At 49.8% G+C, this 24,188-nt stretch overlaps 2 protein-coding genes across 2 annotated transcripts in view; one reads left to right on the top strand and one right to left on the bottom strand.

The window, feature by feature from the left end:
• LOC120958277 (ephrin type-B receptor 4b) overlaps positions 1-24,188 on the top strand; it is a 261,361-nt gene that overhangs the window by 150,966 nt on the left and 86,207 nt on the right. The window lies entirely within an intron of this gene.
• Positions 1-24,188, bottom strand: part of LOC120949573 (uncharacterized) — a 31,668-nt gene that overhangs the window by 5,523 nt on the left and 1,957 nt on the right. The window contains exons 3-6 of the mRNA XM_040366976.2: positions 19,622-19,788; positions 11,975-12,032; positions 10,495-10,664; positions 10,121-10,420 (exon numbers count right to left, since the gene is read on the bottom strand). Coding sequence (XP_040222910.2) covers positions 10,121-10,420; positions 10,495-10,664; positions 11,975-12,032; positions 19,622-19,780 — 687 coding nt within the window. The 5' untranslated portion in view covers positions 19,781-19,788. The remainder of the gene's footprint in view (positions 1-10,120; positions 10,421-10,494; positions 10,665-11,974; positions 12,033-19,621; positions 19,789-24,188) is intronic.

Here is a 24,188-nt window from a genome sequence, read left to right as displayed (position 1 = left end):
TTTGATTTGGCTTTGATTACTAGTTTCTTTTGCATCACCATGAACAGACATTAGCAATTTCGGGAAAAAAATGTTCCAAATGGAAGAAGAAGAAAATGTATTCCAAAAAGTGGTTTTAGAGGGTTTTTCCAGGGGTTCTCATAGGAGTGGGACACTTCCTTGACTCTTTCTTATGGGAAGTCAACTTCATGTGATGGAAATTGGACTCTATGGCACCCTTTCGGAACAGGCTCTTAGGAAATTCCTGTTAGGTTTGTCCAACAAGGGTGCTATAGAGTATGAAAGAGCCAATAAAGTGTCCCACAGCTATGATAACTCCTGGAAAACCCTGTATCCGCAACAGATGGTTTTGTTCGTCGACATGCAAAATGTACGTTTTCGTAATTCGTCAATTCGCTTGTTTTCGACGTCTTTGAGGTATTTGATCTGCATATGACAGGTAGCAAACTTGAAGCAAGTACTTTCCATGTTATAACTCACTTACAAACCTGTTCATTATAAACCGATTTAAATCTCATAGCCATTTTACACCTATTTACTCACTTATAAATGAGTTTCAGTGGAAATAACCGCAACGCATAACCGTTTTAGAAGGGTTTTAAAAATGGTTGAAAAAGGAGTGACTTTGGGGGCTATGGGGCTAGACGGTCACCAGGATAAAATACAAGAATTTCTTGGATATTTTGAAATGTTTACTTGTGTGGCACTAGTGAATGCCTTTTTCAGATTGGTTTTTGGATTAAATTGGATTTTTCATAGAAAAAAAACCTTTCTATGCCAGCCACACTTGGAAAAGCTCCTTTTTTAGCGATCAGGAGAATTTGTTCTACAAAAAACCCTTCACTCCAAACAGCTGAAAACCTGTTCGCCACTTCAAAGATTGTAATTGGCAGCTTGGTGATTAATTTGCTCAAACATTTTAATTTGCAGCTAGCGTTTGGCGGCTTGTTTGTTGCGTCGCTAAAATTCACTTAGGCAGAACAGATCACAAGCACTTGTCGCGCTGTTTGATGGGGACAAGTCACCCCAAGCAAAACGGTGGAACAAAAACACTCATACGTAGGCCACTGAATAGGGCTGTATGGAGGTTTTTTTTCCAATAGAAATCTTCTAAATCGTTTCAAATTTGATTGCTAAATAAAAATGGAGCTTAAAAAGCTCTCGATCACCAAATGAGTACTATAGAGCAACTCATAAGGAATTCCCGGCTATCTTGAATTAATTGAACTAATATATAATTGTTATAATCAGCAAAATCAATCCTAACGGTCACTTGAATCGCTAAAATATCTTTTTCATACATTCTTCTTGTCTGCAGCAGGTCGGAGGACTAAGTTCACATTCAATTGATTGCATCTTGACTTCGCGGTAGTTAGATTATTTGCTCACTTCGTAGCCTCATTCCACAGTCCGAGAATAAACGAAGAGCCCCAAGCGGTTGATGGTCGCTGTTATGCAGCGCACCCAATAAAAATTTCCATTTTTCTCTCGGATCATTGAAATTATACCAATAAAGCTTCCACGATGCTTAAAGGCAAACTTCTATATAGTTGCTTCTTCCTGGGTACTGCACATAGATCAGAGCCAAGAGCCCAGATCCCTTAGTCTGTGTGTGTGTGTGTGTGTGTGTTAGCTGGCATGTCGATTGGAGATGGATTAGCTGCAAACCGACTGCGACACGAAAAAAGCGAAAGCCGCAACGTAATTCGTGATGAGCGTCACCAGTACCACCTCCTACAACAGCAGCCGGTGGAACTCATTGCCCCAGAGCTTAATGGTTCTTTGTGCGCCGCTCAGGTGTAACTTTGTCTGCCGTGGTGTGCCATCAATATCGGCGACCCAACAGCAAGCGGCAGCACTGCTTGGTCTTTCTCTCTCTCTCTCTCTCTCTCTCTCTCTCTCTCTCATCTCTCTGTGTGACAGCCTCCAGAGGTCAGCCATCTTTGCTTGCGCTATCGATAACTGTACATAATTTATTTGCACTCGCCCGGGTGTACACAGCGATACTGTTCTCTTTTTCTCCCTCCCTCTCTCCTTCTCTCTGTCTGGCTCTCTTTTGTATCGGGACATGAATGATTGTCAGGATCTGCTGTCCGTTGTCGGTTTTTCTCTTAGAGCAAACCTGTTCTCGGGGCTCGCTGCTCGATGAGGAAACCTGCACAACCCTTGCAAAGGTCTCTGCTGTTCGCTTGTAGGTGGCACGAGAGTGTCTACTCTGGGGAGGTTGGAGAGGAACGTTAGCTGAACAAATAGCGCAAAGAAGAAGGGTCGAACAATCCCGACCGATCAAGCCGGCCCAGCAAGGCAACGGAGGAAGCTTAATTCGCGGAACGAGTTTCCCCCAAGCGCTACTACGCTACCCACTTCCTGGCGAATTCTGCCAGGCCCAGCGGTCTCGTCACTCGTCTCATCAATCATATTGATTTGCTGGCGAGACGAACAGGGAGGATGCAGGGAGGATGTAGCTGTGTAAGTATGGTTTGCAAGCCAACGCACACCAGCCAGATAGATGGCGCGTTTGGCTGAATATTCGAATATCCGAAGCTAGTTCGTGGTACGATGCAGAGTATGTGAGAGCAGAAGGCCTGTCAGTTGGTTGCCTTCGGTCCATTTCGATCAATCAGGCCTTTGGAGCTTGCAAGACTCTACAGAGCATCGAATTGGAGATATTGCGAGCAAAATATGGAGATCTTGAAATTTATTGACCGGTACTACAAACCAAGATATCGAGGAGAGAGGATCCTTTAAATGGGCAGGCATAAAAAAAACCAGAATAGGTTGGAATTGATGCCAGTAACCCGAACCTACAATGGGTATGCTAATTATGTTTCATCAAGCACACGAATCTAGCCCACATGCGCATCTCTCTCTCTCTCTCTCTCATCACTCCGCCCGTTTTGGCTATCAGTGCCCCAATATCCAACCGCTTAAAGCGAGCGCGATAACGCAAGATACCCGGCAACATCCTCCAATGCACGACGCAGCCATTGACCTATTTTTATGCCCTCGCCTAGAGCCGCAATTGGTACAACTGGTTGGTGTTGTGGGGCGAGGGGATGCAGAGTCTGACGAAAAGGTCGAAGAAGAAAGATCGATCGAAAAACGGTGCACAGTGGCAGCTGAGAGGAAACAACGGCCACAACAAAAACGGGTTCCAAGCGTGTTCCCTGACGCGTGTTCCAGCGTCCGAGACGCCCGAGCAGCAACTGTAACCTACGGTTCGCCAATCACCCAGTCGTCCTTATCTCTTGGGTGTTGGGACCGTTGCTCAACCGAGCCAAGAGCTAGACGCCGCCAGAAGGATGTTGCCATCGATCCAAGGCCTTTAAAATCCCGGTAATCCCAAAGATCCGAACATGTCACAATCTCCCCAGGAGAAACATGCCATGGAACGATCCCGAGCGGTTACACAAAACTTCGTTCGTGACTGTTTTGCCAGACTTCGTGTGCCCTGGCCAGGCCGGGGGTGTTCGTATCTAATGGGACCTGCTGCTTTTGCGGGCCGCTTCTTCCGAGCAAGATGGGAGATGTTGGCCTTTTGCCCAACGCCGGTGGAATTGGGAGTTGGTGACGTTTTGTTGTTGTTTCTCTTCTTGCTCTCGCTCTTTGCCCATCATCTGGCAGCGTGGCTCTTGGTGACCCCATCTTCGCCCGGCCGTTACGTAATCCGAGAGCGCACCCAGAGATCTTCAAACTACCCGTCGATTGTGTCGATTGCATCATCGGACACTCATCCGAATTCTGGCGAACGATCTCTGCCGTGTGAACTGGCCATTTGGAAGCCAGTGCTACTACTGCTGCTACTTATGCCGTCGCAGTGTCCAGGCTATACCACCCCGATGTACCCACTCCAGAAATTGGAGCCCCAAGAAGCAGACAGAGCGACCTAGCCCTGATGCTGGCTGATGCCTTGCGCATGGGGGAATGACGGCAGAGCACACGGCATCGGGCTCCGAAAAGAAAGAAAACCTGTTCTTGACCGTTCGTCTGGAGCCGCTGCAGGCCTCGAGCTGCATGCAGATCTTCGGCGAGCCTTGTTCGCTCCCCTCGTTTGCCAAAAAGGTTGCCAACGGTCTTTGCAGTAAAAAAATATATATATATATATATCAGGGGGTTTACCTCACAGCCATCGCCAAATAACCGATCACCGGGGTGTTGGTCCCTTCACTTTGCGTTCGCCTTCGATGGCTCGTTTTTTTTTCTTCTGCTACTTCGTGCTGCTAAGGCTTGCAAATACGCCAATGGCCCGTCCGTCCTTGAGCTAGTCCCAGTAGCAGCCCCACGCCCAGTAGGGCCACCCCACACTCACACATACATACGCGTCGAGTGTCGAGGTAGGTTCAACTTTCATTACGAACGGGACCGTACAGACACAAGCAGCGTTCAATAATTTACGCCTAAAATTAAACAATATTCAGCTAGCGAACGCTAGCGGGAGGGGCAAAACAGCAAGAAGATGTGCTCTCTTGCATCGGTTTCTCCATCCCGTTCTGTTTGGACCATCTCGTGGAGTTCACCGTTCCGGGGTAGTAATTTCTGATGATCCGCAGGCACAATTTGGGGTGCATCCTCCGCTCCGGCGGCTCAGGCAAATTTGCAGGATGCTGAGGCAAAGGCCGACCGTGAAGGGTAAAATTAGGAGAACGGGTTCTGGGCATTTCTTCCCCATCCTCAACGCCTCAGCTGAAGGATCGCTCACCTGGAGGGAAAGCCACCGAATCTGCCGAGCGAAAAGACCCCAAATCTTCCACTGTTCCGCTCCGGGTGACGACGGCAACGACCTTTTTGCACTGAACGGGAGCATCTCCTCGAGACGGGAAGGTGTCTCGATGTTGACTTCCTTTTTATTTTCTTGTCTCAGTTTGGTTTGGTTTGGCGCACAAAACCCGCCCCTAATCGGTCCCCGTCAAACTTCGGTGCCTGCGCCTTCTCCAGCATTAGCGCCACGGTTCGCCGTCACACGCGGCTGGACGGCATTTAGTCGCGCACCGCAAGGTCAAAACCGTGTCACACACTGCGATGCGGCCGAAAAAAAACGCGGTCGCTTGCCGTGCTCTCGCGAACGAAGCGAGCCAAAAAAAAAAAAAAAAAGGTTTTCCAAATGCGGAAGTTCGAATTTCCAACCGCCGCAACCCATTAACCTGCCATTATGACGTCCAACGGCTGTACCGCGTTGCCTGTACCGGTATCGAAAACGGTAGCGAGCGTGCGAGGTGGAGAAAGGAGGAAATGTGGTTAAGTCGACCGAGGAAAAAGGGGGAGGAGGGGGGGGGGGCTAGGCTAGGAGTTGATGATTGCCGCGCTAGATTCCATCCAGTGTCTGTGCGTGTGCTTCGTAGCGTAGTAGCCGAAAACAAAACAAACCCCACCAGGCACTCAAGCTGCAATGCAACGTGCTGTCCCTCTTTTTGCCGGTACGGTTGTGAGCGAGGGAACTGGGCCCGGCCCCAAAAAATCCACCTGTTGGCCAAATCAACCGGTAGCTGATAACGGGAAGAATATCGATAGTTTGCGGCGCCAATTAATGGCGTGAGGGTGCAATTTCCCGATGGTTGGTCTGTGGGAACTTCACTTGCTGTAGCAGAGGGTCTTTCATTCGAGCCAGAGCAGCCTTATGATATTCCAGCATGAGATTTTGTTTTCTGTTGGAGTTCCTATAGAAGTTCAACAAGCGCTATTATGACCTTTCCAGCAGAGGTTCCCCAAGAGGATCTCAGGATTCTGAAGGAGATTTGCTCAAGACGTTCCAGACATACATCCGATACCGATCATCATCAGAATTTGAAGATCTTCACAGATGTTGGAATTCCAGCGACCTTATAAAGCTCTCTCAAAACGACCAACAGTTGCCTAGATCTTAATATCTCTACAATAACGTTTTGTTTCCCCCTGGAACTCACAGGATCACTTGACGACGTTCGGGTTCGGCGCTGCGCGCTGCTTCTTGCTCGATGTCACCTTCGGGTTGATTGTTACTAGACGGCTCAGGTCCGACATGGGACGACCCAGCACACACTGCTTGCTGTTTACTTGCCGCCCTCCCGGGGTTGATAGTCAGGACACTGTCACCGTGCCGGTCAACGGCTTTCTTCACACAGCTTTCCAAAAACAACAGAACAAAATAAACACACACAAAACTATCCAGCAAAGAGCACACGCCGGGACATCACTGCAATCTTGCAATCAGCTTGTCGCCATACACACAAATTCTTAGACCCAGACACTCACACCGACACTTTGATTGAGCAAATCCCGCCCGGTAGGAACGATACATAAAAAAAGTTAAAAATAAAACAACAACCGCAGGACGCCGTAGCAGTCCGTGCGCTGCATTCCGGGCCCGAGCATCAAACCACACTGGCACGGCTGCACGAAACAAAGCCCAACCGTACCGTGGAGGCCCGTTGGCAGAGCCCAACCGTTCCGCGTGGCGGGGAAACGGAGCGGCGACGAGAAAGAAATGAGCAGTTGAGCAGCATTAGCAAACAGCAAGAGCAACGGCAAGAAACCCACATGCCAGATGCCTGCGAGGAGGCTTCTCGCGTCTGGTTTGGGTGCGCGCTCGCAGGCAGGCAGGCAGGCAGGTTGTTGAACGGGTTTTTAGGCTCTCACGCGCGGCCACAAAAAAAAAACTCGGGCTCCTCTCTGGTTGGGAGCTCCCTGGGCGGCGGGGGATGCAAGGGAGCCGTCTGAGTGGCTTCGGGGACCGAGTTAGGCTCGCAGACGCAAGATTCTCTCGATTGGGGTTATTTATTTCGTGACTTTAGCAATTCGATTCTATCAGCCCAAGAAAAAACCCTCCCGAAAGTGTCTTGCACTGGGTCTTCTGCTGCTCTCCTCCGACTAGCTCCTCAAAGAGGTTCAGAGTTGAGCAAGACATCGAGAGAGAGAGAGAGAGAGAGAGAGAGAGAGAGCTAGGGAGAGAGAGAAAGAATAAAGGGGCACGAGGTGTGTGGAGTCGTACCGACACTCGGGAGACTACATAATAGACATTGCTGCTGCACGCGCAAATAGCGATAAAGACGAGACGAGAGACGAATGTGAATTTGAAGACGGTAGAGACCTCGTCTGTATTTGTGTTTGTGTGTGTGTATATTGATATAGTAGCAGAAGAGAGCGAAAGAGAGGGAACCCGGGAAGCAGCAGCTACTTTGCATGACCTCCTCCTCCCCGTAATACGCGGGACGCTGCAAGACAGACATTCTTGATGATGCTCGGCACGAACTCGCCACAAAGAAAAAAGGTGGAAAATCGATGGCAGAGCTCTCCCCCCCCCCCCCCCCCCCCCCCTCTTTGATCTCCTCTCAGAAGTGATGGAAGCAAAACATTGCCGGGAGCGAGTTTTGTTATGTTTGCTATGCACTGTGTGCGTGTGTGTGAGTGCGTGTGTGTGCGCACACGTCTTGAGTAATAAAGGCGCAAACATAATGGAAACTGTTCCACCTCAGATCAATCAGAGGCTGCGACGAGTCTAAGGCGGCTCAAAGGTAATAAACAGTGACGCTTTCATAAGGGGATGCTTTTTTCTTTTCTTTTCTTTTATGTCGTTTGCACATGTGCGTGTGTGTGTGTGCAGAGCTTTGGCAGCGCTATTTTGGGGTGGCCACTGCACAGGCACCTGTGTGCGGTTTGAGGTGGTCTGAGGTGGCCTGAGAACACGGGACAACCATACCCTCCCACCCGAAGCCCTTTTGCCGATGCCTGGTCGGCCCTTCGTCTTTGCTTTTTTTTCTTTTATTTTGCAAAACCGGTATGCGCCCTGCTGGAAAACCTGCCAGAAGTGCTCCAATCTAGTAGTGGCCGCCCGAACAATGAAAACATAGCAGCAGAGAGGGTGTGAGAGAGAGAGAGAGAGAGAGAGAGAGAGAGAGAGAGAGCGCGCGAGAATGTTTGCGCGAGAGCGATGGCGGGCTGCTGCTGCTCGGCGGACAGAGCGAAACCGGGTTCGTCGCCTGCAGTTGACCGGTGACTTTGCAAGGGCATTGAAGTCTTTCGCTTTGTCGCTTGCGGTTCGGATTTGGCTGTTCGGAGCAGTGGATGACAGGCACGGCAGGCGGGGTCCGGGTGCGGCCCGGAGCTAGCCAGGGAGCTAGATTGATCCCTTCCCCTGCTCTTCTGGGCAAGGAAGCGGGATGATGAGGGAGCAGCAGCGATCGGTTTTGCCTTTTCTATGGAAGCGGCTTTGTGCCGAGTTTTGACAGGGGTTTTCTGCTACACACTGAAGCCTGAACTCTAAGCTAGGAATATGAAATAGAAATCGTTTTACAAGCCATCTTTGAACCTTTCAGAGAAAAGTAACACCTTGACCATTCAAAATCATCAACGTAGGTCTAGGTATATTAAAAATAGCATAACATTATTTCATTAAGTCTTCCTGCTTTCATTTGAATGTCTTGTATTACCTATTAAGACTTCCTGGAACTTGGTAATAAAGTCATGATATTGTTTGGGAAAGAATGCCAAATGTTGTCATTTGGCAGATTTCTGCAGAAATCCGTGCCAAGCAATGTTGAAGCACTGTTGAAATACTTCATATTAATTTGAACTATATCAGCATGCCTCAATACAGGGTTTTCCAGGAGTTCTCATAGCTGTGGGACACTTTATAGACTCTTTCTTACATGAAATGAACTTATTGTAATTGGAATTGGACTCTCTAGCACCCTTGTTGGACAAATCCAATACGAATTTCCAAAAATGGTGCCATAGAGTTCAATTTCCAACGTATGAAGTTCACTTCCAATGGAAAAGAGTCTAGGAAGTGTCCCACAACTATGAGAACCCCTGGAAAACCCTGTAATACAAACAACATTGTTTACAAAAAAACACACAGATTTGTTTAAAACACTCACAATTTACGCTAAATTAAATTAAACTTCGCTAAATTCAATTAAACTAGGAAACATGTAGTCTTCAAGATGCGCAGTACCTGATATACCCACATTAAGAGATACGTTTTTTTCTGAAATTTGATAGTTATTTGAACAAGTTATACTATTTTTTCCGGAATCATATTTAATAATTGATGCTGGGGATAAAATCAACTTCCGCAACCAAAACTACACGAAAACCTCGCTTTTCGACTAACTCAGAAATTAGACAAACCCGATATCTCCTGTATAGTTTGTTCCGAGTTCCTTTCATCCAAGACTTTATATAATGACAAGTCTTATAAGATCAATTGATCTTTACATTTCAAGCCTCATATCCAAGGACTTAAAACGATCTTCAAAATACATCCATCAAACCCCCAAGAACATTTTAGTTCTACCAGACAATCTTATAAGCGTCTTCAGAACATCTTTACAGGTATTACAACTTTGAAGACTATCTAGTATCTTCAAACTAAACTATGTTAGCTTAGCACACTCATAAAAAAAGCATTATTTAGGTATGTTTCTTGGGGCAGGCTGTAGAGGAGCATCAAGAAGCGTGCGATATTATGTGTATCAATGTGTTGAGGTCTTCAATATTTAGGTATTTGTTTGTGAGTAGAGCTGTTAACCCTGCAATCTGGTATGAGTGAGTCTATCCGTGGTGCGCTTATCCCTGGAGAGAGACAGAGAGAGAGAGAGAGAGAGAGCCAGTAGAGCATATATCAATGGGCGGCCGTAGTAAACCGTTGTTCATCAATCAATCAAGCAGCGCCAAAGGTTATAATTAGCCTTTCCTGCCTCGATTTCTTCGCACATTGATACCAATCGACACCTTCGAGACCGACGGTTGCTTTGGTTCTAACTCGATAACGTTCTGTTCGGTATTCAGGATCGAAAACATTGCAGCAGCGTTAAAGTATCGGAGCTGCCGAAATTGTGGACTACCAGCAAAGCATGATAAAGCAGTGTGATGACATGGTACAAACATGGTGCGTCACCTTGGACGCCACCGTCGCCGCGCAGCAAATAGTTTCCAACCGGCCAGCCAAAACGGGCCACGTTCTAACCTTGCGCCTATAGAGCTAGTTGGGCCAATCATTTGCACCGCTTCCCGCATATGGTTTGGGCAATGCTAAGCAGCTGCTTGGTGCCCGGAAGTTAGACGCTAGCCATTTTAAAACCCTCCCCAACTTAAAATGCTTCCAAACCGAGCCGGAAGTTGGGGCGGGGTCGCGCATACTCACGTCGTCGCTAAAGTCGCCGAAATGTTTCTGCTCGGTCACCTCGGTCCGCTCCTTGGTTTCCTCCCGGGACACCACCACCTCCTCCTTGATGTTGCGCAGCAAACCGTCGGGAGGGCGCGCTACGCTGATGGCGGTGCCGCCGGTCGTCTTTGGTGCGATGCTGCCGCTGACTACATTATCGACCGCCGGGGACGCCGGTTGCTGGGGGTGGGGGCCGCCACTCAGCTCCCCGGTACCGGCCAGCCGGTTACCGGACGGCTCGCCCTCGCCCACCTCCGCCGGATCGCCCAGGGTACGGTGCTGAGAAGCAATGGGAAAATAAAATCAAAGAATTTGTAATCCACCCATTTTCGAGCCCGCGATCGCGTCCTTACCTCGGTTTGTACCGTTTCCTGTTTGTCGGTGTCCTCGGTCGTGTTGGTCGACACGATCGGGCCCGAATCTTCCACCACCTTGCCATCCTCGAACAGTAGCTGCCGCTTGACGCGCGTCTCGATCTGGCGCGTCGTCGTTAGCTCCGTCTTTCGCTTCTTAATGATTTCCTCTGCAGCCGGGTATGGCGCGGAATGTGGAAGGGAAGGAAGGGTTGAGGGGGGAGGGTAGGAGGAAGATAAGGACAAATGGTTGGTGAAGAAAAACCAAGTAAAATTAATAAAAAAACTAAATTAATTGGCAAAACACTCCTCGAGCAGCGAAGCATTGCGCCTAAATGTAGGCACACGCTAACACGCTACGACTAGTGGTGGGAGCGCGTAATCGGACCTTTCCGATTCCGATTCTGTGTTCGGAATCAATTCCGGAGCCGGTTCCGATGCTGAATTGGATTCCGATACCGGATTCGACTCCGAATCCAAAATCAATTCCGGAATTAGAATCGGCTCCGATGTCTGAATCGTCCTGGGAATCGCAATTTGCTCCGGAAACGGAATCAGAATTGACTCCAGAATTGGAATTAGCCCCGGAAGGAGAAGCAGTTCTTAGAATAGGAGTTTCTGAAGCGAAATCAGTGCAGGAATCTCCATGAGAATGGCTCGTTTACAAGTAAATTTGGATTCTTTGCGGCTATCAATACATAGCATCATTGGACCCAAAAGCCTATTCTTATGGAAATACGGAAACAGACTCCAATTTCGAAGCTGATTCTGATATCGGAGCCAATTCCGATTCTGAAACCGATTCTGATTCCGCAACCGATTTCAATTCCGAAGTTGACTACGAATCTGCAATCAGAATCGTCTGCGGAATCGGAACCGACCCTGGGAATCGCAATTTGCTCCGAAAACCGAGTCAAAATTGACTCCAGAATTGGAATTAGCTCTGGAATGAGAATTAATCTCCATGAGAATAGATCGTTTACAAGAAAATTTGAATTCTTTGCAGCTATCAATACGTAGCATCATTGGACCCAAACGCCTATTCTTATGAAGATGCCAAAACTGACGATTTCGAAGCCGATTCCGATTCTGGAACCGATTCTGATTCCGAAACTAATTCTGGAGCCGATTCCGGAACCAATTCCGGAGCTGATTCCGGAACGAATTCCGGAGCCGATTCCGGAACTTATTCCCGGAGCCGATTCCGGAATTAGTTCCGGAACCGATTCCGGAAGTAATTCCGGAACCGATTCCGGAACTAATTCCGGAGCCGACTTCGATTCTGGAGATGATTCCGAAGCCGATTCCGGAACCAATTTTGGAGCCGGTATTGGCTCCCAACCTACTATCCGGAATCGATTCCAGCAAACTTCGCAGCTAGTCGGCATCGATTCCGACGAAAAGCTACAGCTGTCCCATCACCAGTCACGACTGCGCCCGCCCGTATGCAATGCACACGCGGAACCGCCAGTGCACTCACCTTCACGGTTCACTGCCTCGACCTCGGCCTCGTCCGGCACCGCCGTCTTGACCTCCACCTGCGAAAAGTCGTCGGAAATGATTACTCGTGAGAGGTAGCGCAGCCCGTCCGCCGGACGGTGGTTGTTGTTCGCATCGAGCAGGTGCGGCGACGGTGGCCGCCGCAGGTCGCCATCCTCTTCCGGGCGGAACGGGCGGGCGCTCCGTCTGGTGCCGGGCTTGCGGCGCCCGTGCGCGGCACGGTGCGTCGCCGGTGGCGGCCGGTCCCGCGCCCGCCGCTGGTGGCCCGGCTCAGCCGCTTTGGTCGGTGCCGGTGGTGCCGGCGGTGGCGCCCATGGTTGCGTATGCTGGTGGCATGTTCCTGGCAGCACGATCAGTATTACCACCATTCGCACACTGCAGGGGCCGCCTCCCCCTTTTCCAAGTGTCTAAGTGTTTAATGCGCCAGAGATCACAAACCAACACACACACACACAATTGCTTTGTCTATCACTCGCACTCGTTGGTGTTGCTTTTTTTTTTGGTATAAAAAAACACTTTCTTGCGTCTGTATTGGTGCGTCTAGCCTAACCTGCAACAGTCGCACGGGTAAGGATGAGCACAGGACTCGCCACATTCCATTGTGGGATTCTCTCTTTCTCTTTCTTTCTCTCTCTCTCTCTCTCTTTCTCTTTGTCTTTCTTCTGTTTCACCCAGTTGGTTGCTGGGCCACACAGGAACGATCGATAAGCACGGACAGGCGTAGATAAACTGACACCGCGCGGGTTCGCAGGCCTAACCAAGGGGAGCGCTGCTACCACGCTGCTCCGCTCCGGATGCCTCGGAGGTCACCGGTAGGAGGGGGGAAGGCACCTCACCGACCGGAATGGCTCGTAAAATGTCAAGCATACCAATAAAAGCGCGAACCATTCCTACCCCTCCCTTGCTCACCGTATCGCCCCCGATCGTCACCTCGGCAGACCATTAGGCCGAACGGTGATGAAGGCGGTGGCGGTGGCGGTGGTGGCCACACTTTGCGGGCGGGAAAATTACGGCCACCGAAGGTCTCGCGGTGAGCGGGTGAGAATTGTTTTTTAATGAGCCCACTAACCCCCTTCCACCCATACCCACCTCCCCCCCTCCCCCCCGTACGTAAAGTGAAGAAGCGATAAATAGTGTGCGTGAAGGGGGCATTGAGGCAAACGCTAAGGTCACGCGAGTGCGTTATGGATCGCTCACGCCGGCTGCACCGGCCCCGAGTGAAGACGCTTGCCGGGGTGGGGTGGGAAAGTGAGCCACTGGAGCCACACATTCCTCCCCTCCGGCTAATGGTTTTCGCGCTCACGACGGGCGAGAGTATTTACATTTACATCAACAACAAACGAAACAGCACAAAAAAAACACAAACAAACAAAGTGTTGCTGGAGTGTCCCTGTGGCAGGCAATGTGTCACTCTGGCATGTCACACCTGTGACGACATTCCCCCTCGGACGACAAAGGGTTTTTACAATCGGTAAACAAAAAAAAAACCTCCGGCACTCCGGCACAGCAAACTGTCCACCAACTGTGTGACCTTTTTTTTTTGGTTTTCTTCTCCTTCGCCCGTTTTCCCTGCCCGCGCGCAGAAACATTGTGCAATGCGCACTTCTTCTTCGTGACAATGATAATCGCTAAAATAAACAGAACACTCTCGTGCGCGTGTGTGTGTGCGCGCTATGTATTGCACCATCTCTGCCGAACCGCGTGGTGATTGTGGGGCTGGTGGTGGGCGCGACAGTTGACGCGACGTCTTCAAGCAAACGGACCCTTGGGGGGGAGGGGGGGGGGGGTGGTCCAGTTTGGCTGGACGGCACGCTGGCACGAACGCCCTTTTGGACCCTGGACGGCTAGCCGGGGAAACTGGGCGTACTGCCCTGCACAAACTAATTCGGGGTGTGGTGGCCAACCGTGCCGTTTTTTCTCAATTCTCTCTGTCGGAGAGCCAATTATGGTGCGCCCCTACAATTCCTGCTGGTCCGGCATGTGGCCAAAGGTGTGTGTGTGTGTGTCTGTATCTTTGGGGGCGGGTAGCGTCCGACAGGCCTGTCACGCCTGTCGTACGCGATCGATCACGGGGTACGATATGGCACACTCCGAAAAGGATCGTACACGGTTTGGCTTTGAGTTTTGGAGCATTGGAGGAGGAAGATATTGGGGCTCGCTTGGGCACAAACATACACTCTATGACATTCGTGAAGTTTTCATTGAAGTTCCTGATGATCTCCAATGACAATAAAAAAAAAAACACCAAAAAAAAACTCCATTTATTTCCTTTTAGAAGTTATATTCTTCAGCCAGATGCATTCAGACGCTTTAGTTGCGCATCATGCAAACTTCAGGAATATCACATCTGCCTTTATTCCTCTTCTATGTACAGTGGAATCCCTCATATTAAGCACTGCGCACAACGAGCAAATCTAAATGCTCAATAAATACCTCCCATTACGAGTAATATCATTTGTGTCGCTGACACATTTTGTGGCGTCGATGGGAAATCAAGAGCACGATCTGTTAACATTGAGCAATTTCTTGATGTTTAATAATCTCTCAGGCAAACAAGAGTTTCGATACTAACAATCGATACTAACCGGTAGGACTATTGTGCACAGGTGTGTGGTATATTGGCGAGTGTTTCTAGCGTTTCGATACCAAGATTTGATGAACGCTTGATCTGTTGTAATTTATTCAAATTTAATTTGGAAATCAGATAAACAAAGTTTGTAATTACGATGAAACTGGCTTGCATGCCTTTAAACCACGTATACAAAACAAAATTAATTGGTCGATTTCGGGGACTATTAAGGCGGATACTAAATCATTCGATCACTTATTCAATGACTTCAATGAGCATTGATGACTGGATCAGGAGAAGCAAACCCTGGAGGAGATCGGGTGTCTACAGGGATGGTAGGGTGTAGCCAGGGACCGATCATCCTAGAGAATTATTGTTGATCAGGCCATGTCACGACGATGTGTGAGCGTGCCATTGTTCCGCTGGTTTCAGTATTTCAAAATGTCCAAGTCTGAGCAACATTGCAGGCTGCAGCATAAGGAAGATAAAAGTGTGCTAGTAACTACGGGTAGTTCCTGCTGATTAACAAAAACAATGTTCCTTAAGAACTTTCATCAGTCTGCTGAGGAAATATTCATTTTCTTCTACCTGACATCGGGATATTATAGACTTCCATGACTGTAGTCAACATTTGAAGAAGAGCAAGAAAGCCTGGGAATGTTGGGAGGTCGCACTAGCTCTGAAGAACATTCCAAATGCTAACTCACAAGAGCAATAAAATCAGCAGCAGACTACCAAACGGAAGAGATGGTGAAGCACACTTCTTTTATTGGAGTTCCTGATGATGTCCAATATCAAATCCAAACCCCCCGTTGGCAATTGCCTAGACAACGCTTACTCCTCCAGGTAGTGGTCCGGATGTCTAATTGCATTATTATTCGTCCAAAATTCCACAAGACCACCATACATAGACATCCTCTACTACCTTCCTCGGTAACTCTCCCTCCCCCACCAAGAACACATCGACTCTGCAAAAAAAAAACTATGCCCGAACCCGGATTATGGTGCGCGCACCGTTTCCGGTGCGGTTCCGGTGTGCGATCATCGCACCAATCACACACAAACACACACACACACGCGCACGAAGACACTAACGGGAGTGGAATTCCGTGGTTTTATTTTTCCGCTAGCGACTGTCACACACCGCTCGGCAACGGACCCAAGGTGCCCCGGACTGTCCGTTCACTTTCGGTCAACCTTATTGCCAGCTCCAACTTCCAACAAGAAGTCCGTTTTGATGGTCGTTTTTTTGGGGGGACTGATGTTTGAAGTTCCAACGTCAAATAAAAAAAAAAAGGTTCTTCTTATGCTGGTTGATGTCGTTTTGCTTGGAGTTTGAAGATGTCCCACCGTTGCACACACACACACACACACAGTTCTAGTGGGACACACACCGGGTCACTGTTGCGCCTGGGCACACATTCTGGCGCGACAAACTTCCCCACCGACCCCAAACGCGGGCGGCCAAGCTGGACGGAGGAACGTTACTGACTGGCCGTGGCTGGCCAACCGCTGGCGGATCAGCTGGAGCTGGCGGCAGCCGTGGCCACGACACACACACGTATAAGCCCTCCCATCTGCAACACTCCCCCCTTTCCTACTCCTTCCCCCGCAGACCCCATCACACACACACACACAGACAGACAGACCGTGTGGAGCGGCGTGCACGCACGAAAAGGAAAATTCTCACATTTCCTCCCTCCATCCCTCCCCCACTGCCTGCCCCTTCTGCGGTTCTGTCGCACGTTCGATTCGAGCGGCCAATTACGCCTAGCGCCATCTTGCTCGCGCACGAAAGATTCCCTGTCTCGCTCACGCGGCTCGCCTTGTTGTTGTTGTGGGGTGGGAGGTTGTCTATTGGAGAACCTTCCCCCCCCCCCCACCCAACCCATCCTCTTCTGTCTCGTCCAACACGATGAGGCGTGCACGGTGCTGTGTGTATGTGTGTTTTGTTTTGCGATGTCGTGCGGTTTTTTTTTGTTGTGTGTTGTGCACCTTCCGTCACGGCTCGTTTTGTCGAGCTGGGTGGGTGGGGGCATGTTGGGGGATGTCGCGGTGGTCGCGCAGAGTGGAGGTTAAGAGAAGGGCAAGGTTCACGCGGTGCGCGCACTTGTGCCGTTACTCATTGCCATCTCCATTCCAACACTATCCCCTCAACTTCCACCCTCTGCTCACGCCCTCCCCCCCCCCTCTACAACAGAAGATGTTAGAAGTTGGAGTGCGCGCGCCAAAACGTGTTGCGTTTTCACTTTCGTTCGAACTTCACACAAACACACATACAGACACAGTGCACTTTTCTGCCGGTGGGCATGGGAGCGGGGAGGGTCTCGGTAGAACTGGGGCATGCGCAGCACAGCGCGTTAGGGCGCAAAACCGGGTGGCCGAGCCCTTTTTTCTGCTGTTTGTTGCTCGTGGTCTTGGTGTGTTGATTGGCGCCCTGCAACCTGCCCAAGTGGTGCCCGCGTTCAGGTGGGGTCGTGTCCCAATCGGTCGTGTACCCGCGTTCCATCTCCCAAAAGTGAGCAACGCAAACAAAAAGCGGAAAATGAATGAGTGAGAAATCGTCAAGCCAAGCAGACTCCACAGGCAAAAGAACTCCCACCAGCGCGTACTCCAGCCGGCACGCGGTGCACGCCGGAGCGGAACGGACAGCCTGCTGGAGCTGGCTGGTGGCTGAGTAAGCTGAGCGGCATAGTGGTGTGCTCTCAGACAGGCACACAAAACTTCGATCTGACTGGCGATTATTGTTAGTCAGATTTCGACTCCGGCAACATCGGAACCAATAGTTCCGTCCGGGGTAGTCCGGCGTCGCCCAGGGACGGAGTCGTCCGGAGTCACAGCCGCCTGGAGTCGTCTGGAGTCGTTCGGAGTTGTCCGGAGTTGTCCGGGGTCGTACAGAGTCGTACAGAGTCCACCCGAAGTCGTTCGCAATGTTTTTTTGTCTTTCACTTTGTGCGTGCATTTCGGATTCAGGCCTTTGTTTCTGTTTCCGACTCTGGCCGACCCCGGACAACTCCAACCGACTTCAGACGACTCCGGACAACTCCGGACAACACCGGACGACTCCAGACGACTCCAGACGGCTTTGGCTCCGGACGACTCCAGGCGCTGACTCCGGACGACTCCGTCCCTGGGCGACGCCGGACGACCCCGGACTTCGGACGACTCCGGAAGACTCCGGAATACTCCAGACGACACCGGACGACTCTGAACGACACCGGACGACTCTTAACGACACCTGACAAATCCGTCTCTGGGCGACGCCGGATGACCCCGGACTTGGGACGACTCCGGAAGCCTCCAGAATACTCCAGACGACACCGGACGACTCTGAACGACACTGGACGACTCTGAACGACACCGGACGACTCCGTCTCTGGGCGACGCCGGAGGACCCCGAACTTGGGACGACTCCGTAAGACTCCATATAATTCCGAACGACTCCAGATAATGCTAGGCGGGCCTACCTTTCCGGAGTCGGTTGCGAAATTTTCGGTAAACTTTACCCATCACTAAGACAGCACTGCTGGTGCCGCTGCCGCTAGATCAAAACAAAAGGCGGGCCTTATGCAACAACTGGAGCTTTCGTCACAAACGTGCGAAGATGCGCTTTTACAAAAGGCACTCGTGGTTGACGGGTGGGAAGGAGTAGGCGGCCACAGATTTGCACATAGAACGCTGGGGCCGAGTTTTGATTGAGCTGCTTCAACCCGGTCAACCGTGTGCCACCGTAATTGACTACTTGGAACGCCGTTTCTGCACGTGCCGCAGGCAGTTGAACTGATAAGAGAGAGCGAGAGCGAGCGAGTGTATTGAACCGAAGCCGGACCTGTTGTTTGCCGCTGTCGCACCCGGTTCGCTTTGTTCTGCCGATCGTCTATCCCTAAAGCCGAATAAACGATCACAGCCCCCGGTGCGCACTCTCTTCTCCGCTGCTGCGATTATCCTGTTCGGACTGTTGTATTGCTCCTTTGCGATAAAAAAAACGCACACTTCACACACACACACACACACGCACGCTTAGTTCAAAGAAACGAGCCACATCGAGCTCATCGAACAAGCACGATGGGGGAGTACGAAGCGACTAAAGGTGGCCCGGTTCGCACAGCCTGATTTTAGTAAACCTGCGGGGTGCCTGCACGGTGGTGCAAGCAGCAGGGTGGAAGAGTGTGTGTTTGTGTGTTTACCTTTCGTTACTGCGTTACTACACGCCACACACTCACGCACACACACAGACACACACACACACATCGTGTGTGAAGCGTTACTCTCGCGCGTTACCCTTGCGCGGCTTTGGTTCGTGCAGCGCCAGTCACGATCACGACGAAAAGGTTCCGCCCCGCTGCACTCCCTTCTCGTGGATGAGAGGGTGGGGGGGGGGGGGGTGGGGGTTTCGATCTCGTTTCAACAATCCGAGGGCCTCCTTGCGTATCCATTCCTTGCGGCGTAAAGCGATCCCACTGCGTTCCGGTTCTGGTGGTTTTTTTTTGCAGTCTGCTTCAAACTGCCGGACTACACGTGGCACACACACACACACACACACACACACACACACACACACACACACACACACACACTGCCATAATCTGTCACGACGCGTCATGGGCGTCGCACGTTCTAGCTCTCACGGTTCCGTTGCCAATCCGCTCGGTGTGTGTGCGCGCGTGAGTTATGCAACACTCAGTTGACCCATTGCACAACGCACCATGTATGTGTGTGCGTGTGTGACTGTTTGTTTGTTTGTAATTCGATCCGGTGGTAAGTACACTAAGCCAGAGATCTAAGTCACTGATATGACGCCTCTTAAAGACCCCGGACAGTTGTGCGTGTGAGTGTGGTTGTGGGAGAGGGGGGGGGGGGGGGAGGTCGAGGACGGAGCCAAGAATGTTGTGGGGTTCCACCTCCCCCCCCTCCAATCGGAACGATTCTCGTTCTTCTTGAGCCGGACCACTGCGCCTAAATGTATGCTCGGGCCGATCGATGCGTAACAACAACCACGTGGATGGGGCGTTTTTTTCTGTTTATGAAGATGAAGGGAAAAATCGCACACACACTTACCACTGGCAGGGGTGGTGCAGGGGCGGCACCCTCTAGGGCGAGCCCCTCGTACCGCTGCTCGCTGACGATGGCGTTCGGTGGCTCCGCGTCCGGCGCTCCGCCGCCGATGGAGCGCTTCGAGCGGCGGGCCGCTACCGTGTCCGTCTCTCGCTGCACCATTTGGGTCGCTAGACAAGAAGAAGAAGAACAACAACAAAAAGATAATATTCATTCGTAACCAGCTACTAGCTCCGTGCGCCACCAGCGTGCACATTCTCAAGGACACGGACAGTTCGATTGCCCATCATCATCGTCGTCGTCGATGGGTCGTAAAAGCGCGCGACCAACCGTATTGGGGGGTGCAATAGGAAGTCTAATAAATCTTGGTGCCGACCGGCACAGGCAGTTGGGGGAGGGGGTGTAGCCGGGTCCCTTCTGGTTGTGTGTGCGGTCAGCAAAGCAGTGTCGTTTGGATCGTAAACGGCAGCGATGCATGGCGAGAGAAAGGGACATTAATGTGCAGGTTGATTAGAACCGAAGCAGGAGGTGGGGTCGGGGGTTTGCAAGAGGGAAGAGTCAGTAAAAAGTCATTGCACGCAAGCAGGGTATTTAAACGCTCGGCTAAACGGTGTGGCACCGTGAAAGCTGTGCCCGCTCACTGTCCATGTGGCTGTGCGAACTAACGATGCAGAGGCCACCGGAGGCTGCCAATGTAATTTAGGGAAGTTTAGAGGTGCAGGGGAATGAGAGGGGATTTCAGGATCCAACGAGGACCTCAAAATATTGAAGATGCTCGTGGGGTATTAGAGACGACGTGGTAGAATCTACAGTGCTCAACTAGAACGGGAATTCGAACTAGAACACTCACAGAATTTTAAAGGACAGGTCTACAGGTCTTCTTTTTTTTAACCTGACAATGTCATTTCACGGTAAGTTTTTCATGTCTGAAGAATCTCTGTAGAAAAACCCAGTCTGTGCGAACGCGCGAACTAACGATGCAGATGCAACCGGAGACTGCCAGAGTGTTCAGAAGTTGTGGGTGTAGGGGAATGAGGGGGGATTTTAGAACCCAACGATGTCCTCAAAATGTTGAAGATGCTCGTAGGATATTAGAGACGTCGTGGTAGAATCTACAGTAGTCATCTAGAATTAGAATTTGAACTAGAACTCCTCGATGACTTTAAAGTTTTTTTTTCTTAAACATGGAATGAATCATTTCACGGCTAATCCACATGTTCTCAGGAATCTCTGGAGTAGTCGTAGTTAATATGCATTCTTGTCCATTCTTCTTCTTCTTCTTCTTCTTCATTGACACAACAACCGTTGCTATATCTCAGTTGAACAGATGGTGATGTTTAAAAAAACGTTCAATAAAGCGGTAAATGTATCTAGTTCCAGTTTGTCCGGGGGAAACGCTTTTAATGCGCATCTCTGAATTTGGTATAAGTCAATTTCCAGTAGAACAATCTAATTTTTGAGTAATTTTGTTGAAAATGGTAGCTATGATTACCATGTTGTTTCGAAAATTTCTGTCGCTTTCCGTATTCGGTTAACTCATGGGGCTGGGTGACGGGCCCCGCGCTAACGTGACCGTTTTGTTTAGCGTCGGGTTGCAACCCCCCCCCCCAGACGTCCAGGCACCCAGTTTCCCGGGTTACTCACCCCCCCCCTCCTGGCTCACCATATGCCACCATCCACCCAAGGGGTTGGGTCAAGCTCGTGTACCCAAGCTTGGATATGTGGTGGCACATGTTACCACTCTGCACGACGAGGACGTGTTGGAATAGGAGTTGGATGGGGGAGCCTGTATTATCCCTCGGAGGGCTTCGGATCCCATCACAGTGCAATGCAAGTTGCACCATGTTGTACATGTTTGAATGAAGTTTAAAACTCGACTAAAAGGTAATTTATTTTACATTTACCAATTGACGTGTCAAATCAGTTTAATTCACTCAAATAACTGGCATGTCTAGAAAAGAGCGTGTCTCCAATTCCGCGCCTTTTACCTCGTGGACCACCTGTTTAAGGGATTTTTTGTCCAATAATATCATTCTCTCAAAGAAGGCGCCTAAAGCTATGCTATGTAATAAATAGTGATCTTTTTATGGGCCTAAGCAAACATTTTCTTTTTTTGTTTTCTTCTAAACGCCTGAAGCTATGCAATATGATACTTCGTATCATTTTTTAACCTCTTTTGGCGATTTCTATACTTTAAGCCAGAAAGCTGAAATTGCAGTTCATTAGTGGAACAAAATTCATCATCCGGGCTGTATATATTCCACAATATGTTTTGAAACAATGTTGCGTGTTATAGTACTTTAAATAGATTGAAAAATATCTAAACCTTTCTCTACAAAATATTTAGGCTTCAGCCAAAAAATCAATATTTGGCGTTTGTTTACTTTTTTTTAGGCTGAAATCATCTAAGCTGAAAATCTGATGCGAGTGAGTTTGGCGTGTGGTTTTGTATGGAGTGTTGACGCGATTACAGCCGCCTACTGTCTGAGTCCATAGAAAAAAGGCTAACTTGATACGTAAAACTCCCCATTGCTATCAGTGGGCACACAAAGAGAAGAGAAAATAGCAGCACATGCAATAAATGTTCTGAATATTTTCTGGCGCTTTGGTTCAGTACGTCAAACTTCATTCTACGAATTCCCTTTTTTCGATCTTTTTATGACTTATCCATTCGCACGATTCAACACGTGTTCAAGACTCGACTAATGATTGTTGTCCGTAACAATCACAAATAAGCAATATCAGCACATGTGAACTTCACGGCTAAAATAGGTTATTAGCTCCCCCAACAAACGCAAACAAAGCTTTTGGTAGGTACTTCTATTGGCTGCCATTTGATTTGCTGAATCATTGCTGAATGATACGGCATTTCAAGATTGAATCAATAATACAAAAAATGCTTATATATATTTTACACACTGTATTACAAAGCAGAAAAGATAAATACAGACCACACTGCTACGTGGCTACACCACTAACAAGCATACGGAATCTGAATGCGCTAACCTACACTTTATTGCTCAAGGTGTCAGCACCTCGTGAAACACTTCATTGGCGCTAAGTGTACTTTATGGCACATTCCGTTTTATAGCGATTTTCTCTCTCTCTCTATCTATTTCTCGCTCTCTCCCTATCATAAATTACCGCTCGGATCGCTCAATAAAGCCGTTCTCAATGTCACACGATTGCGTCGTCGTGCTCGTCCCTCGGGACCGCCCCACCACGAACCAATCGGCCGGCCGAACCGACTGCCGACAAATAATCAATCCAGACAAACGGCAGCATCACAGAACGGTGCCGCTTCCGAGGCAGCCTAATTACATGCATCGGGTCAAACCCGATCGTGCAAACCTACAAAACACCCACAGATGTCAACTGTGCGCGTGTAACTAATGCCTGTCTCGGTACGCCATCTTACAACAAAAAAAAAACCGCAAACGCACGCAAAACAAGAGTGTCACACAACTGTGCTGCGACCTTTAGCGACGCATCGCGCGCGCAAACGAATTTGAATAACGCTCTCGCATATGCAATGGACCCGCGCTCATATATGGGACGTTGATGCGGTTGGCCGCGGCCTGACAGACATTCTTCGTACCATCCCACATCCGCGCACAAACACACACACACACAGCCACAGCATGCCATTCCCATACTGGTTGATCACTCCGGTTGATCCGGTGCGCACATTTTAAATGCGTCCAGCCGCGATAAGTGCACCCGCAACAAGGTTGACCTTCGGGGGGTTTGGCTGCATCGTGGAGCAGCGTGGAGGGTTGAACAAAATGCGCAAACAAACAAAAAAAAGAAAAAAAGACTTAGGCGACGAACCCGGGAATGTGGTGCGGCGGTGGAATGCGGGAAGTGTGACACACACACACACACATACAGTGTGAATCGATGTCCCCGGCGATTGATCGACGAGATCGCGGTACGGCTTTACGGTCCGAATGGTTAATGCATGAGCGGACTGGACGGTTCGCGGGTGGAATGTTGATTGCTACCGCACGATGGGAAGGGGCACGTGGTGATACGTTGGTGTATCGCTTTTCGTAATAGGGACGCACGTAGGATGAGGTTGCGCATTCTATTTGCAAGGGGGGGGGGGGATGTAGCCGGGGAGAGACGTACTGTCAAACGTGACCATTTCAAACGTAACCGTTTTAGTTCTGGAAGTACTTTTGTTTGGGGAGATCTTTCCAAATTTTTACACACAACTCTCTCAACCTCCTGAAATGTGTAACTCCTTCTCTCTCTTTCTCTCTCTCTCTTTCTCTCTGTGATGTTTCAAATTACCTCATCAAAACATCGCAAACAGGCACACCCTGTTACCGGACGGATGACACACCAGCGCAATCGGGGCATCGATGAACGAGGAAACGAGCGTGACTCATCGCGTCCGCGAGCGAACCAGAACCACGTAACCGTAACAGCTAGTGTTGGTGTATTTTAGCCTCTGTACCGTGTGCCTCAAATTATGCAAGCCGCTCGTCCGGGGTAGTCTTTGGTTCGCGACGCAACCTTGTGGCAACAATATTAGGTCTACCTAGTTGTAGGGTGAAGGACAGCG

The sequence above is a fragment of the Anopheles coluzzii genome, chromosome X (assembly GCF_943734685.1).
Source record: "Anopheles coluzzii chromosome X, AcolN3, whole genome shotgun sequence".
Lineage (NCBI taxonomy): Eukaryota > Metazoa > Arthropoda > Insecta > Diptera > Culicidae > Anopheles > Anopheles coluzzii.
Note: the sequence above shows the minus strand (reverse complement) of the source record. Positions and strands in the feature narration are given on the sequence as shown.